The 17,454-nt window shown below is 35.1% G+C and overlaps 1 protein-coding gene across 1 annotated transcript in view; it reads left to right on the top strand.

Moving 5' to 3' along the window:
* Nucleotides 1–17,454, top strand: part of LOC100932257 (guanylate cyclase soluble subunit beta-2-like) — an 88,781-nt gene that overhangs the window by 13,537 nt on the left and 57,790 nt on the right. Inside the window, exon 4 of the mRNA XM_023499643.2 lies at nt 3,516–3,610. Coding sequence (XP_023355411.1) covers nt 3,516–3,610 — 95 coding nt within the window. The remainder of the gene's footprint in view (nt 1–3,515; nt 3,611–17,454) is intronic.

The raw sequence follows: 17,454 nt of genomic DNA, 5'->3' as shown, positions 1-17,454 counted from the left end.
TTGAGCAATGGTTTCACAAATTATGATGTAGATAGCTGGGTGGTTCAAGTTATAGTGCTGGATATGGAGTCAGGAAGACTTGAGTTCAAATCCAACCTCAAACACTAATTGTGTGATCCAGAGCAAGTCAGTTAATTCTATTTGCCTCAGTTTTCTGTAAATGGGGATCACACTATCAACCTCCTAGAGTTATCATGAGAATCAAATAAGATAAAAATTGTAAAGCTTAGCACAGTGTCTGGAACATAGTAAGCACTATGTAAATGTTAGTTATCACTATCATCATTATTATTAGAGTATAGTAGGATATTTCTTGCGTGTAAGAAATAAAGATTATGATGAATTCAGGGAAACATGCAAAGACTTGTACTGAGCAATGAAGAATAAAGAAATCAGAGCTAAAAGAACAATGGTCATAACATAAAAATGCCAATGTGAAGAGGCAGCAAAAAGGTCGTCATATATGACAGCTATTTTTACAGTAAAACAGTTCTTTCTTCCATTCCGTCTTCTTGGAATTTCAGGGAAATTTCAAGGATTTGTGGGTGGTTCTCAACTACCATTGATTTGAGCTCCAAAAAGTTGTGTTCTTTCTATTTGTTTAGGTCAAGTAACTGGAAAACTAGTCCCATTTACTTAACATTGATTCCTTAATTAGTTTTTGCAAAGGGATATTCATTCAAAGATATAGCAAAGATATATATATATATTCAAAGATATAGCAAAGATATATATATATATATTACAAGATAAGTCTTCTTTTTAGATTTTGCTGGCATGGGTTTATAAGTTTGCTTCAGAAGATCACTCCTTGTTCCCCATAGTATAGAAGCTGGGCTGACTGCAACACTTGACCTGGGCTCTTTTTAGTTTCCTGTGCCTTGCTCTTTGGATCTTTTAAAGTTCTCAAAGTTGCAGACCCCATTCTTTTTATGCAGACACCATAAGAGTAGAATTGACTGACGTCCCCCAGAAACAAATGAAGCAAAAAGATAGTAGCTGAACCTGACAAGCCTTTTTTTGATTACTCTGAAACCAGAGTTTCCTCTTTACTATGGGGTTAGTCAGATAGAACCAGTTTCATAATTTCCATAAAGGTTCCAGTATTTCTAAAGCAAGTCCCTTAAATGTCATAATTACTATCCTAGAAGCAACCTTCCAGCAATGAAGTTATAGCTCTGTGCAGGTACCAAAATTTCCATTACATTAAAACCACACTTCCCAAAGTTACAGAAAATAATCTTCCTTTCTTTTAACTATTGAGTTTTGTTTTTGTGTTGTTATTGTTTTAGAGGGTGAAAGAGGAGTAAGGATATAAGGGATGTTGTTAGAAAGTGTCTCTGCTGTGTTGAAATAAAATGTATCAATAAATTTAAAAAGAAATAATTTCAGGGGCAGCTAGATGGCACAATAGGAGAGCACAGGCTCTGAAATCAGGAAGACCTGATTTCAAATTCAGCCTTACTTCCTAGTTCTGTGACCCTGGGCAAGTCACTTAACCCCAATTGCTTCAGAGGAAAAAGTTTTTATAGAAATAACTAATATTTACAAAAGTAAATTACTAAAGTACCACACATTTCCCCAAATACAATACATGTACATATTCATATAAATGTATAGTATACATATATGTACATCTATGCATATACACACTCATTAATAGACTAACTGAATAGGCAAATTGTCCAACTGTACATTGTTATATGTATTTTCTATCCACTTTGTTTTTTCACTATGTATTGTAAGGTCAATCTCTTTCAAATAAAGGAAAATTTCATTGAATCTATATCATATACCAGGATATATATATATATATATATATATATATATATATACATACATTTGTATATCTGTTTATATACATACATATATGTATGTGTATATATATATATACACACACACACATATACACACTCACTAACAGACTAACTGAATAGGCTGCCTGTCCAATTGTGCATTCTTTTTTTTATCATATGTATTTTCTATCCACTTTGTTTTTACAGTGTGAATTGTTGGGCCACTTTCTTTCAAATGAATGTACATTTCACTGAGGAGCCTATGTCATGTTCCAGGGCTCTATAAAACAATACTATCTGCTAATAGAAGCATTTGAAGGAAATCACTATGGATAGGAAATCCTTCTTTTATTTGGGTTTTACATAGTATATCCTCCATGACATAGGTCAATATTTTAATGTAAATTACATGTATGTGTGTATTTCCCCATTTTGTTCTTTACTTGATGCTGCCACTCAACAGATGATCTTAACAAAAATAAAAGAAAACGAACAACAAACATCTTCATGGTCATATCTACTGTGGAATATTAAATGATTAACTTGTATGTGAAAGATACCTTGTGGAAAAGAGTTCTTAAAGCAGCATTTTATTATTAAAGATAAATTCTACCTTTCCCCTTGCTCATTATCTGGATAGCTGGCCAGGCCAGGGAGGTCTCATAAAGAAAATTACTTGTGGCTCTTTTATAACTTCACATAATTTTTCAAGTATATTGGAATGTGTCATTATGAGTTGTCATATGGCTCATATATAATTTATTTCAATAATGTTTTGACTCAGTCTCAACCTTGGTGCCTCGTTTGTCATAATTGGCCTTCCCAAAGACAGTGGGAAAACAAGAAACTTCTTTTCATCAAATTAATGCAATTATGTCCTTCAAAAAAATTCTTTTCCCCTGAATTTAGATTTGGATCTAAACAATATTTTTGTACCTATTTATATGATAGATGAAAAAATTGTCATTAAAGGAGATTGAAGGAATTTTGCCCAAGGTCACATAGCTTGTTAGTCATAGAGCTGGGACCAAGGCCCAGATCTCACCATTCCCAGGTTGCAGATCTCTTCCCCATTATACTGAGATGATCTTTTTTTCTCACTGGGCCATCCAAGAGTTTCATTCTTGTCTTGTGGACTATTCTCTGGAAAAATGACTTTGTTACATACATTTGAGCATTTTTGACCCTGCATTCAACAGGGAGGAAGAGGTGTATGTGTTCATACCTCCTCTTCTCTTGGCCACATTCTTTATCCCCAAATTGTTCACATAGGTAGCATTCACTGGAAGGAAATTACCCAGTCAAGTGGCAGAGAAGAATGAATTCTGGATCTGGAATGAGGAAGACCTAAGTTCAAACCTGGCCTTAGAACTTTACTGGCCATTTGACTCTGAACAAGTCCTCTCTCTGCTTCAATTTCCGTATCTATAAAAATAATAATACCTACCTCTCAGGATAGTTGTGAGGATTAAATGAAATAGTATTTGTTAGATGCTTCACAAGATTTAAAGTGATATATGACTGCTAGCTATACTTATTTTCCAGCACATTTTTCTATTTCGACACCCTATTTTTTTTCTAAAGATTTTCTAAATCCTAAAGGTTCAAAGATTCTATAAGTTTAAAGCTCAATAGAGCTCTGCTTTATATTCCAAAGGGTCAATTTGTGGCCCAAACTCAGGTGAATCTGAAAGAACCAGGTGATTCTTTCTGTTTCAGATCATGTGCAGAAATCCAAGATACCTTCATGACATATACTGTATATGATGATGTCATCACAATAAAACTGATCCAAGAAGCCTGCAAACTTCTAGGTAAGTATGATTTTTAAAAAAAAAGGAGAGGAGAGGTGTAACTCAAAGCTGTATCTCAGAGTATTTCCTTCTTAGACAAGAATGGTTGTTCTTGAATAAGGAGTTTGGGATGTGGAAATAGCATATAGAGGATAGTTTGATTCTTGGTATAGTGACAGTGGAAGAGGTTTAGTCTGGCCCAGGGGAAGATAAATTGGTAGGAGGGGCACCATGTCCATGGTACTATTTGGGGTGGGATGGGGATTTATACCTGGTCATACCATGTGGTGATGTGGGATGAGAAAGGATCACGAGACCCAAGGAGGAAAGATACTTCCTTGGGTATTTACTTCTTGAGACAAAGCCACACATGTTTCATGCTAATTATGGTGCTGGAGTGGCCTTTCAACTCTAGTAAAATTGATTAGTTTTAGTAGAACAGTATCATAATGAAAGCCAGCATTGCTACAATTTTTATTATCATTATGTTCTTTAAAATTATTGAGGCAGACTCCATGCTTGGTACTCCAATGTAATCAATAATACTTTAATAGAAATAGGATTTTATTTATGTAGTTATTCTTCCAGCAATGCAGATCACGGCTCACCCTGGCCAGCATCTCCCTGGCAGTTCTTGAGCATATCATCCTATTGATTTACCATCTCCTATACTGGGGACCTTGCTCAAGTACTCTTGATGTTTGAGATCAGTGGACAACACAGGATATCCATTGGCTCTTCTTCACTATCATCATCATTACCTTCTTCCTTCTTTCTAAATTATATATGTATACATGTGCATATGTATACATGGATACACACTTTATATACACACAAATGTATATTATTTTTTATGACATCCCTTATGCCTTGCTTCTGAAAGATTCTTATTGGAAATGTGTTGAGATCTCTTCACAATTATCATCTTCATATTTTATGTGATCTTTAATGCTGATTTTTCAGACACTCACAGATATATAACATCATTCAAAGAATGTTGAAGTTTTTAAAAATGTATGTTTTTGTTGTTCAAAATAAATGTTTGTTATTTTTTTTTATTGTTTCCATCGTAGTCTAGAGGTAGCTAGGTGGTACAATGTCAGAGTGTTGGGCCTGGCATCAGGAGGACCTGAGTTCCAATCTAGTTTCAGAAATTTACTAGCTATATGACCTGGGCAGATCATTTAGTTTCTATTTGTCTCAATTTCCTCAATAGAGATAATAATAGCACTTGCTATAAAGAGTGGTTGAAATGATCAAATGAAATATTTGTAAAATGTTTGGTGTTTTAGTGCTCCAGCACTTAGCGCTTGGTATTTTACAATTGCTATTTACATTTACTTTGAGCTGTCAGGACCTAAACAACAAAGTGGGCTTTGGCCTGGGACCAGTCAATTTCCATTTTGGCCAGAAACTCTGAGGGCCTTTGCCTCCCAGACTGATACATGCACTCACACTCACATGTGTATATGTGTGTGTGTGTGTATACATATAGATGTGTAGAAATAGATAGATGATAGACAGATGTTAGATAAATGGATAAATAAATGATAGATAAGAAAGATGATAAATATATAGATGATAGACAGACACAGATTATAGATAAATGGATAGATAGATGATAGACACAGACAGACAGATGATACATAAATGGATAGATGATAGACAAAACAGTTAATAGATAAATATATAGATAGATGATAGACAGACACAGACAGATGATAGATAGATGGATAGATAAACACTAGGTAAAAGAGGTTATTTCTTACTCAGCTTTTAATCACTGATTGGACCTTGCTTCAGTAAAAGTGAAATCTGGGGAAGACTTTAGCTTAAAAAGGCCAAGGTCTCCTACTACATTCAGAGCTATCTCTAGCCATCCAATCTGTATCTTACCATTCTACCCAGACAGCTCTGGAGGAGAAAGTGAGTCTGGTGACTTGTAGCCTTCCTTCACTTAAATCCAATTCATGTGTGTGTCATGGCATCATCTGCCTGATGTCATAATCCTCTTTGAGAACAAAAAACAAACAACAACAAACAAACAAACAACAACAAATACTACCATTACTGCTTAGTGCTTGGTATACAGTAGATGCTTAATGTTTATTTCCTCCTTATCTTTTTTGGGAAAATCTTAATATATATTCTCAGTTTTCAGCTACTTGTTTTCCTTACTTTTTCAGTCTTAAGTGATCTGAAATGATTTTGTTTGTATAAGCTTTAAGTGTTATGTTTACATGTAGCATGGATAGATGACTGATATAGGATTTGCTCCATCCCCCTCCAAGGGAGACTAATTTCTAACTTTGTGAGGAATAGAATTAGGGTCTTTGCTGAGCATTTGTTCCTGTCCTTCCCTTATTTCCAAGGCTCTTAGGCTAGTATTATATTTGTCCACATAAAGTTAAGGATATAAGGGGTTAAGAAAAAAGAGGTATCCCTAATAACTCTCAAGAGGAGGTTAGACTCAGTCTAGTTGTCTCACTTCAAAAACTGGTTATATAAAAGACTATCACAAATGGTGAAGCGCAAATAAACCCATTTATCCAAGCAAAGTAGTAAATGGGAGTTGTGGAAGATATACAGATTAGAATAGACCCAAAGGATGTACCAATAATAAAGGGACTCCTTTGCAAGAGTTGCAAACATGGTAAATCAAGGGACATATTGTAAGACCAACTTCTCACATATGGCAGTCATAAGACTCTGAGTCACAATAGCTATTCAAAAGTTTATTCTCATCTCTAAAAATCATCTTTCACAATGTTCTATTTAATAAAGTATGCCTTCCATAATGACCTAGCTCAGAGAACTCTCTCAGTTCATCAGAAATTAAGTCTTACTCAATATATATATATACAACAAAATGGTGTTATGGAGATCTATTTCTTAGAAAACTGCTTAATCCTAGTGGGTGAAGACATTAGATTTAGTAGAGTGTCTTGCCAAGCTTTCTTCAAGCTAATTTTTTCTTCTAATGCTTCTCTTTATCTTTCAAGGTGAAATTATTCATAATCTTTCACTATACTTCTTCATAAGATTTTATAAATGACTTTATGTTATCAACTGGTGCTGTCATTGGCTGCCATATTTTTCCACTTGGTAGGGAGATATAGTGTTTGCTTGAGGAGAGGTTTCTAGGCTAGTTTGGTCTCTGTTATCTCAGTTGACATATCATTCATTCTTATTATTGATATTTGATCATTGATGCTGATCTTTCCCTTAAGTCAGATTGCTGATTTAACTGTATTCTTTATCTTTGTCATGCATGGGGGCAGTCCTGTTCCATTCTCCTGCCACATGAACACACACACACACACAAACACACAGATACACGTACATGCTCAAGTTCCCTTAGACAAGCTGTTAATTTTTCAAGATATTTTGTGGATGTAGCCTCATCCAATCAAAAATCATAGATCACAAATTCTCAATAATGTGTTTAATTTTATTAGTTAAGAAGACAGCATGTTTAGTTTAAAACAAAGACTTTTAATGAATTAGTATAGTGAGAAAAGAAGTACTAAAATATTTCTCCCATAAACCTGGAGCATAATTTTCTAGAATTACAGTTAGCACTGAGTGGGATAAAAGCAGACATATAAATGAACCTGAATGGAGGTGCATAATCAATGTTTGTGACCAGGACACAAACATAAGGAATATATATAGTTATGGTACAAATATGGTGGAACACATATGGTAGGGCACATGAGTAGAGGAACACATACCTCCATTGTTTTGTGACTTTTCCTATAGTCCCTCTTCTTGCTGGGAGACTAAAAAGATTATCTTCCCTTCATTGTTTACCCATGGACTTGATTAGAGTACATCACACATTTTCTTCTACTTTCTACTTTCCCTCTTTCCTTTTCTGCATCCTCCCATTCTGCAATTTAGTTCTACAAAAGATACTGATTCACTTGTAAAGTTGGTGGCCGGAGGAGTGAGTTGTGAAGTTTAGACCATGGTGTTTCAGACACCTTCCTTTAGTATTATCTCTCCAATTTCTGAATATTTGGCTTTCAGCTTTATTCCTTTGTGTTTAGAAAGAAATGTCTTAATGACCCTTTTTATAGTTTTTTTTTTAATCCAGTAGATGTCTTTTACTTTTTTTTTCTTTCAATTATCTCTAAAGATAACTTATTTCCTTAATTGTGCTTTCCTTTGTTGTATTTATTTACCTTTCTTGTATTTCTGTTGCTGGCATCATTTGTAAGTTGAATAATCTATTCACATTTTTTTGGATGCTTCAAGTTTTTGTCTTTGATTGGATACATCTAATCTTTTTTTTCCCCTTGGTGATAAGGCTCAGTTGTGAAAGGCATGTTATTTTGAATTCTGTCTGAATTCTTTGTTTTTTAGAATATATTATTACATTCTTTTCTGTGGTGCCTGGTAGGTACAAAATAATCTTGTGTCACTGGAATTGTTTTTTCTTTATATCAGAAGATCTTTCCCTTTATTATTTGCAATTTTTTTCTTTGTGATTAGAATTGATAAATTAAAACATTATATACCTTAGAGTTTGAAACATAGAACTAGAACCACCTATTCAATCTTCCATTCTATTAATTATCTCTACTGTGCAGGTTATAAATTCTTCTATTATTCTCTTCTAACTTCTGTCATGATTCTGATTGGTCTTTTGAACCATTCTGAAATATCCTTCTATATTGTTATTTCTCATAGGAATTCTGTATGCCATCAGATGATAGTTCAATTTCCATTTTCTTGCAATATTTATTTAGAGGGATTTATAACCTCTTCAATGTTTTGGTATTTGTCTTCCCTTCTAATTTTAGTATCTTTTATATTGATGTATTTGTAATCTAGGTTTTAAATTAAATATTATTTTCCTGAAATCTTTTTGATCATTTTGATTTTTTCCCCTTATTTTCCTTTGTCACTAACTTTTTGCTTCCTCCCCCTCTGTTAATGGACTTACCTCTAGGGTTGGATCTCAAAACTATCTCAATATTTCCCTATGTTAGGAAATTTACTTTTTGCCAACTTCAGTCTATGTCCCAAGTAACTTGTGAGGGGAACAGGACTGACCTCAGTTGGATTCAAATCCCCTTTTCTTCAGATCTAATATGAGTCCACTGATCTAGTTCTCTCCATTTTTTAGTTTTCTAGCTTGATTGAGTCTGCTTTTCTTTTTTATAAAAATTTTTCTTTTTAAATTATGAAATAAAACAAGCATAAACATAGTAAAACATAGTATAATAAACATAGTATAACAGTATAATAAAAACATAACATAGTATAACAAAAAAGAGGTTTTCACATGAAAATGCTAATCTGCTATGTGCAACTTGCTTCTTTCAAATATACAACAAAATTATCATGTAAATTTTTTTCTTTCCTCCCTTTTCTCACCCTAGAGATAACTACCATTAGACACAAATAGGCTATTATAGATATAAACTTATTCTATACAAGCTTCTATTAGTGTTTTCTCTGGATGCAAATGACATGTCCTTTATATGATTTTTTATAGTTCATTTGGATATTTATAATAGACAAAATATTTATTAACTTGAAGTTATTCTTAAAATCATACTGCTGTTACTGCAGATGCTGTTCTCTTGGCTCTGCTTATTTTTGTTCTTCATTATTTTGTGCAAGTCTTTCCATGTTTTTCTTAAATTATTGAGTTCCTCATTTTGTGTAGCACTAGGTTTAGGGTGGATACAATTATAGCAAGCAGAGCCTCTACAGGCTTTGAGTTTCCTAACATTTGGACTGCTGTGGGAAAAAGGGAAACAGTCTCCTATTCATATGCTTCCCCCCCTTCCATACTTGACTGAACAGAGTTGACATACATTACTGTTTGCAATAGGATCCTGGAAGAAGAGACTATAACAAGAGGGAAATTCATGGGTGGGTTCCAAAGCACAAAACTATGAGTTGATTTGTAGACCCTATCTGAACATGGCTGCTAGTGGGGAAGAGATGCTGAGTGTGTTAAAGATTAGTGCTCTTTGCTATTAATTCACAAGGCTATTACCTTGTTGGGCTTCTTGCTTTGTTATCAATGGAAATAGCTCTAAATGTTCTATCCTTGGCTCATAATTCTTTTTGTTTATTTGTTTATTGTTGTTGTTGTTTGAGAGTTACTGCAGACTGAAGAAAATGCCTGCTTTTCCATATTGTTGGCTATATAACTTTCTATAAACTACTGTTATACTTGCTGGAATGGCTGCATTTGAGGAATCATGAGACCATGAAAAGGCATATACAGGACAAAGAAAACAAGGGAAATGCATGTGATTAATACTAGGGTCTCCTGGGGGAAAGTTGGAAAGCTTAGAAGCTTCAGGTGCTATGTTCCTGGTAAACTTCAGTATTTTTAAGTATTTTCAGTATATTTAGTTCTAAGCAAGGAGGAGAGAGCATTTTTTTTTTCATTGCCTGCTGTGATTGGCTTGATATCATGCTTCTGGGAAGCTAACAACAGAGCCCATAAGTTTTTCTCTTGGTTCATTTATAGATTATCCATTCATTAAATAAGCACATATTAAGTACCTACTATGTGCAACAGACTGTGGGAAAAAGGACCAAAAAACTCCCCATCTCTGATCTCAAGATGTTTATATTTTATAGAGGCAAAACACATGGAAACAAATAAATACAAAATATATGCAAAGTAGTTACACAATAATTTTGGAATGATGGCACTAACAACTGAGATTTATAAAGGCTTTGTGTAGGAAGTAGCACTTGAGAAATGAGACTTGAAGTCAGCCCCAGGAAGAATAATCATTAATCAGGCATGAGTTCCTGCTAACACATTTGGTCAGCCAGCTATACTGAGTCTCATAGAGACAGGTGGCTTTCCCAGAAGGCAGTAGTCACCCTTGATGCTTGGGAAAGGCACTGAACATATTTCAGTTTCATTTGATTTTTTAAACTCACTGATCTTTTTGTTGTTTTGTTAAAGCAATAAATAACTTTAACTCAGTGCTTCTGGATTCTAGCAGGTTTCTTTTTCATTTATTGTATCAGTTGCTTCCATGTTTCTCTCTGCTATAATTTCTTGGCCTTCCATAAAGAAAATCAACAGGAAATCGGTGTAAGAGAGAGACCAAATAACTTCTTGAAACTTACAGGACTGGGAAAGAAATAATAGAATCTTTCAAAACCAAAGTATGATCCATTAATGGTCTGCCACCATTGTCAACACCAGCTTTAGCTCAACCTGTTGCCACCATCAGTGTGCTAATTAAGAAGCTCTTGTCTGGCTGTGTCAGGCACTCAGAATGGAGTGAAGTTGGGAAGAGCTGTGCAATGCCATCCTAAATGAAGGCTGACAGAAGGAAAGAGACTTCTGACTGGGAGAAATCCAGGGGACATAACGGTCACAGAAAATCATTTCCATCCAGAAATGTGTTCACCCCTTTTCATTTGGCACCAGAACCCTGACAATTTGAAAGGAAGTTGTGGCTGAGATGGGAATCATGGCTCAGAGAATAAAGCATGCATGTTGGATGCTTACTTCAGCTTTTGGGAATCATAGGAGACTTTAAGAGCAATAAAGCTCTTTCATCTTCTAAAGAAGATCAGAAGTCACCATTTGAAGGGAAAGTGACACTCAGGAAATAAGGCGGTTTTTTTTGTCTCTGTTACAGAAACTGGGGCCCACTATTTCAGCGGATTTCAATTTCTACAGTGATTTCAATGGTTCTATGAAGTTGGGGTGGGGGGGGGGGGAATGACATCATTATTTTCATTAACTTCTCACTGAAATTTAGCATTTTCTTCCATTATTTTTAAAGCCCATTATTTTAGAAATCAGCCTGCCAAAGAGATCTATGTCTTAAAAGGTTAAGAATATATGCTACATTGTGCTATATATATAAGTTATTATATATATATATATATATATATATATATATATATATATGCTATACATATATATATGCTATATAATGCTTAAACATTATCAAAACAAGAGTGATGATTCTTATGGGGAGCAGAAATTCTTACTTATATACATGTTCTTGAATGGTGAAGATAAGAGAGAAGGGTTCCAAAGAGAAATTTTAGGGAGAAAAAGGAGAAAAGGGCTTGGAAAAGTACATCTGTTTTCTCAATCTTTTTTCTTTGATTCTTTTTCCTATCATAAATACTTGTAGATGGTTTGTTTGAAAAGAGGAGGATTGTTTGAGGATCAGAATTTTAAGAAATAGATAAAAATATTGTGAAGGGACATTCCTCTCTATAGAGCATGTGTTGATGTTTCCTGCCTGTTTCTGACATGCTCAAAAATGGAGTTATTCTTGTGGTTTGCTAGAAGCTGGGCCACTGCCTATCTTGTGTGTGAAAGTGAGAATTGGGGGAAGAATGCTTCTCACCATCACCAAAAACACAATAATAACTCACATTGTATTAAGACCACTTTGTGAGATGCAATACAATTAGTCTTATTTTTTATTGTTGCTTTGTCTAAGTCTTCATGACCCATTTGGGGTTTTCTTGGCAAAGATGCTGGAGTGGATTTGTAGCACCTGATGCTGTAACTTACATATACCTATGACTCACACATAATTCACAATAAATTTTTGTTGATGCTAGTGTACCAATACATCTTATAGGCAGATAAGGGAGATTTGCTGCTTGGATTGCACTTTGTATTCCTGTGCCTTTTTGCCTTCTCCAACTCATTCTACAGATGAGGAAGCTAAGGCAAACAAGGTCACATGAGGCCATATTTGAACTTACAAAGAGGTCTTCCTGACTAAATCTGGGACTCTGCTTTTTCATTTTCTGTCTTCAAGCCTCTTGCCTATATTTCTATAACTTCCTCATAAGAAGAGTACCCTCCCCATGCTCTTTTCATCCAAAAGCCAGAGGGTTTTTATAGTTATTTTAGAAAATCAGTTTCAGCCTTAAGACAATCAATAGTTCAAACTATGGAGGTAGGAGAGAGATAATCACTATACCATCTAGTTCTACTGTGCCACACTGAAGAAGAAATGGAGGCTAAGAAAGTCTAAAACAGGGGTCCTCAAACTTTTTAAATAGGGGGCCAGTTCACTGTCCCTCAGACTGTTGGAGGGCCGGACTATAGTAAAAACATAAACTTTGTTTTGTGGGCCTTTAAATAAAGAAACTTCATAGCCCTGGATGAGGGGGATAATCATCCTCATCTGACCCATGGGCCCTAGTTTGAGGACCCCTGAAGACTTGGTTATGATTACATAGCTGGTCAGTGGTGAAGCTGGGACTCAAATTCAGGCTTTTTAACTACAGGATGAATCTTATTCCTAAAACTTCACACAGATTTTATATGGATGAGAAACACTGGTAGTGATATAATAGTTCTTTGAAAACTAAAAAAGTTCATCCAGATTTTGCCTTTCCTTCTTTTTTCATTTATGCTTTTGCTTTAAAATCACACCCATTCTGATTATGTCTTTTTCTTCCTCTCTTTTTAAGACTTTCCTTATAACAAAGATTGAAAAAAGGGGAGGCAGCTAGTTGGTGCAGTGGATAGAGCACCACCCCTGAAGTCAGGAGGACCTGAGTTCAAATCTAATCTCAGACTCATAACACTTCCTGGCTGTGTGACCTTGGGCAAGTCACTTAATCTCAATTGTCTCAGAAAAAAAATAAATAAATAAAAAAGGCTTCAAACACAACAAAAGCATTAATTGGAGGAATGGATACACATTGAGAACATGAGTCAAGGATGTATTTGTTAAAATCTTGTGTGATCAAGGTGTATATGTAGAGGGACAAATATAAAGATGTGTGGCTAGGGTTCATACACATGTGGAAAATGTGTGATCAGCCTATATGTTGGAAGAGCAAATACCAATGGGTACATGCATGAAATGCAACTCATGCTTTCATGGCTACAGAGTCACTGATATCTTCCAGAGATTCCATCGGAATGTTCTTGCGGCTTCTGCCACAAGAGTGGTCTCTTCCAAAAAGCATGGTCTCTCCTTGAAGTTTCTAAGTACACTGGGTACAAGGAGGTAGATCTTTTCTCTGCTTTTTCAATTTCTGTCTTCAAATTTCTTGTCGAGTTCTATAACATTCCTGTAAGAAGAGTGGCTTCTCCCATGCTCTTTTCATTCAAAAGCCAGAGGGTTTTATAGCCTTTTTTTTTTTTTTTTTTTTTTTTTTTTTTTAGAAAATCAGTGGCCTTTATTTCAGACTTAAGACAAGCAGTAGAGGTGGGAGAGGTGATCTTTGCCAGATTTATTTTGTTTTTCTTTTATAGAGTAGCCTTTTTCCTTCCTTGCCAAAGTCTTGACTGGAGATCTTTTCTGTCTCCCCGGCATAAGATCTTTATTCTAGGCACCAAGCTTATTAGATCACAAAAGATGAGTTTTTCCACCTAATACTCTCAGGTTTAATCTTTTTTTTTTTTTTTGGACTGAGCTTGCTGGTCATTGGATTTAGATTTCCAGTAGTGATCTCAGTCTAGTTTATGGTGAATATTATGTTTACTTCCAGATTTTAATCTCTGAGGACTTGATCTTTACCCTTGTAAGCATAATTTACCTTATAAATGCCTATGGACTCTGGGGTTCAGAGTCCCTTTCCTTCCCTTTAGTTTTTCAATTAAAATTCTTTTCTGTTCTTCCATTAGAGAATATAGGTAAGAGAAAGATACAGGGATAATGTAACCTAGGCAGCAAGATCTCCCTTACTTACCTAGGGATTAAGGTGTGTTGATGCTCTGGCATCAACAAAAATTGACTATGGACTATGTGTAAGTCATAGGCATATGGAAATTACAGGACCAGATGCTGTAAATATATATATATATAAATTACATTGTCCCAGACATTAGAGAGAATAAAAGGGATAAGACATAAAAATTAAAATACAAAATAGAATAATTAAATGCATCAAAGAGTTAAAAGTAGCCTGATAGATTTGAGGGAAAAGGGCATATTCTCAGGTGGGCAGCTGGTGGTGATAGATGTTCCATATGTCTGGTTTTTTTTTTATTTGTTATAGTTAATGTTAACAATGTGATTTTTTTTTCTTTTCTAGAATAAAAGTTCATATCCTGAAATAAAGTTTTTATTTCTAGTGTTAAAAATGTGATTGTTTTTCTTTTCTAGAATAAAAGTTCATATCCTGAAATAAAGGTTTATTTCTAGGATAAAAATTATTAAATGTGAAATAGGGATTTGGGAGATAATCACATCTGGACACAGACAGGAATAAAAATGGATTTTAATAGAGCTTTGGAAGACAAAAGCAAAGCTCAACCTGAGTGGTGACATCTTTGAGACCACTTTTATTAGAGAGGATTATTGAAGCAGAAGGTTTTAGGGGGCAGATCATCAAACTAGGAGAAGGCCTGGCTTCTGTTCCCAGCTGCCTACCAACGGATATTATTGTTGTTTCGTTGTTTTGTCTTTTTAGTATTGATTTCTATAAAACTTAAGAGAACTCTTGCTTTTTAGTGATCTTAAAGTGATCAAGACTAAGGAAAAGTATAGTATGTTATAATGGAAAGACTGCTACAGTGGGAGTCTGTCAGGTTCTGAGTTCAAATACCGTTTTGGCACTTAAATAGACCATGTAACCAATTTTTTTCTTTGAGGCTTGATTTCCTCATCCACAAAAGGAAAAATAATGGATGGAACATAAGGATTGGGGTCAAAAGGACTTACATTCAAATCCTTCATCTAATTCTTTTTAACTGTAGCAAGTTTAACCTCTATGTCCTTCTGGTTTCTTCTTAGGATTAATGGCTAAGTCCAAGATTGATTATGAGTTGCATTCCATTGGTCTTCCAGCATTGTTGTTGCGAATGGTATATATAAAGCAGTATATATGTATCTTCCCCCCCCCCCCAAAGATTTGAGACCCACACAGAAGATGGATGCATATCAAACAGATTCGACTTCTGAGGTTTTTGAACCCATTTACAATGCAGTTAACTATAAAGAATATTAGGACTAACAGAGAGAGCTGCTGTATAAGAGTCATTATTATTACAATTAAGTTTCATTGTCTTCTTTGTTGGTACATACAAGCATTGGGATCTAAATCTACTACTCTTAAGCAGCTGTTGAGGTTTTTCAAGGCCATTGCAACAGGATGCTTTCTGATTAGCATAGTTCAAGACAGGAGCAGATGGCACTTTGAAAATTTCATAAGTAATTATTCTGTATATGAATAAATGCCTACTTAGCACATAAGTAGGTTATTAGTGAACTGAAGTGGTGAAATACACAACACAACACACACATACACACACACACAGAGTAATTTGCCATAGCTATGGCAACCCATACTATAACTGCCATGAATCCAAGATACTTTCATTGCTTTCAAGCAATAAGCCTGACCATTTCTGTATGAGAAATAACAACTGTCAGGATGAACAAATAGCAATGAGTCATCTAATTAATTCTCTCACTAGAACATTGAAGAAATAATAGCATAAACTGTCTTTAAAAACCCAGAACCAAACTGTTTGGATTTAATTTCCACGGGAATTTGTGCTTATGGATGGATATAGAATGCTGGGTTGTCAGTATACATGTTCTTTGAAACTTGAGCATTCTGTAAAGATAGGAGGAGAAAGGAAGAGGAGTGAGGTCAAGGAAATCTTTGTCAGGCAAATGACCTCTGGTTCTTTAAAATTCTGTCTTAAACTATAAGATAGCATTAGCAACTAACTGGCATAGTGGATAATTCCTGTAAACCCTGCTACCAAAGAAGCTGAAGCTGATAGAATTCTTGAGAAATTTTTAGCTTCTGTATGGTTATTGCTTATCAGGTGAGTTCAGCACCAAGATGGTGAGCCTCTGGGAGAAGAGAAACCCTCAGGTTGCCAAATGAGGGATAAACTAGCCCCAGGTCAGAAATAGAACAAATCAAAATTTTTAGTGGACTCTAGTGAGATTAGTCCTGTGAAAGAAAACCTGCCCTTCCAGCCTGGGTAAGAGAGGAAGACCCAGTCTCAAGGACAAAACTAAGGATAACATTAGCAAGTCTAAGGAAGCTATGCATAGATGAATAAAATTAGGAAAAACAGGAAAGACTGGGTGATATCATTTATGACACTTGGTACTTTGTATGTAAACTATGTGACACCTGGGACATTGCGAGAGTGTAAGCAGTCCCAGATGGCCCATATGTTGCCTTCCTCAAACCTAAAGAAAGGCTTTCTTTAAGTCTAAATTAGGTTGCTGTTGATTATCCAGTGGGAGAATATAGTATCTCAGTTCTTCACCAGATGGAGCTCTACTCAAGCCACTAGCCCAGAGCTATCTTTGGAGCTTGTGCATGCACAAGGTAGCTTCTAAAATATAAAACTTCATGATCCGGAGTCCCAATGTAGAGCAGTTTAAAATCTTCACCAGTCAGGTCCTGAATTTATCTAGAAAATGATATGAAAAATTTCTTGCATACATATATATATGTATATGTGAATACATATTCACACATACATAAATTGGTTTCTCCCTCCCTTATCTCTCTGGAATGTTCTTTCACCATTGAATAATCCACTCCATAACTTCTGCCTCAAGTCAGACACAAATAGTCCCTAGGAACATTTGGAGTGGATTCCCTAATTTTGAACATCTCACTTTTTTTTTTTTGAGCTACTACAATTCTGTTTTGCTTATAGAGCACATCAAGTCCTCTCTGATGAGGGCATACCATGATGGGTGGTACTGTGTCTCCCACATCATACAATTAATTCTAAACTTCTTAAGAGAGACCTTGAGAGTCCATAGTAAGCACTTAATACTTATTGGTTGACAGAAAAAATGAAAGGAAAATATTAAAATACTTCTATATGGAACTTTGCCTCAGCTCTTTCCTGAAACTACTACCAGTTATCTTTCTTGTTGTCTGGATACAACTGGGAG

The sequence above is a fragment of the Sarcophilus harrisii genome, chromosome 3 (genome assembly GCF_902635505.1).
Source record: "Sarcophilus harrisii chromosome 3, mSarHar1.11, whole genome shotgun sequence".
In the NCBI taxonomy this organism is placed as follows: Eukaryota; Metazoa; Chordata; class Mammalia; order Dasyuromorphia; family Dasyuridae; genus Sarcophilus; species Sarcophilus harrisii.
Note: the sequence above shows the minus strand (reverse complement) of the source record. Positions and strands in the feature narration are given on the sequence as shown.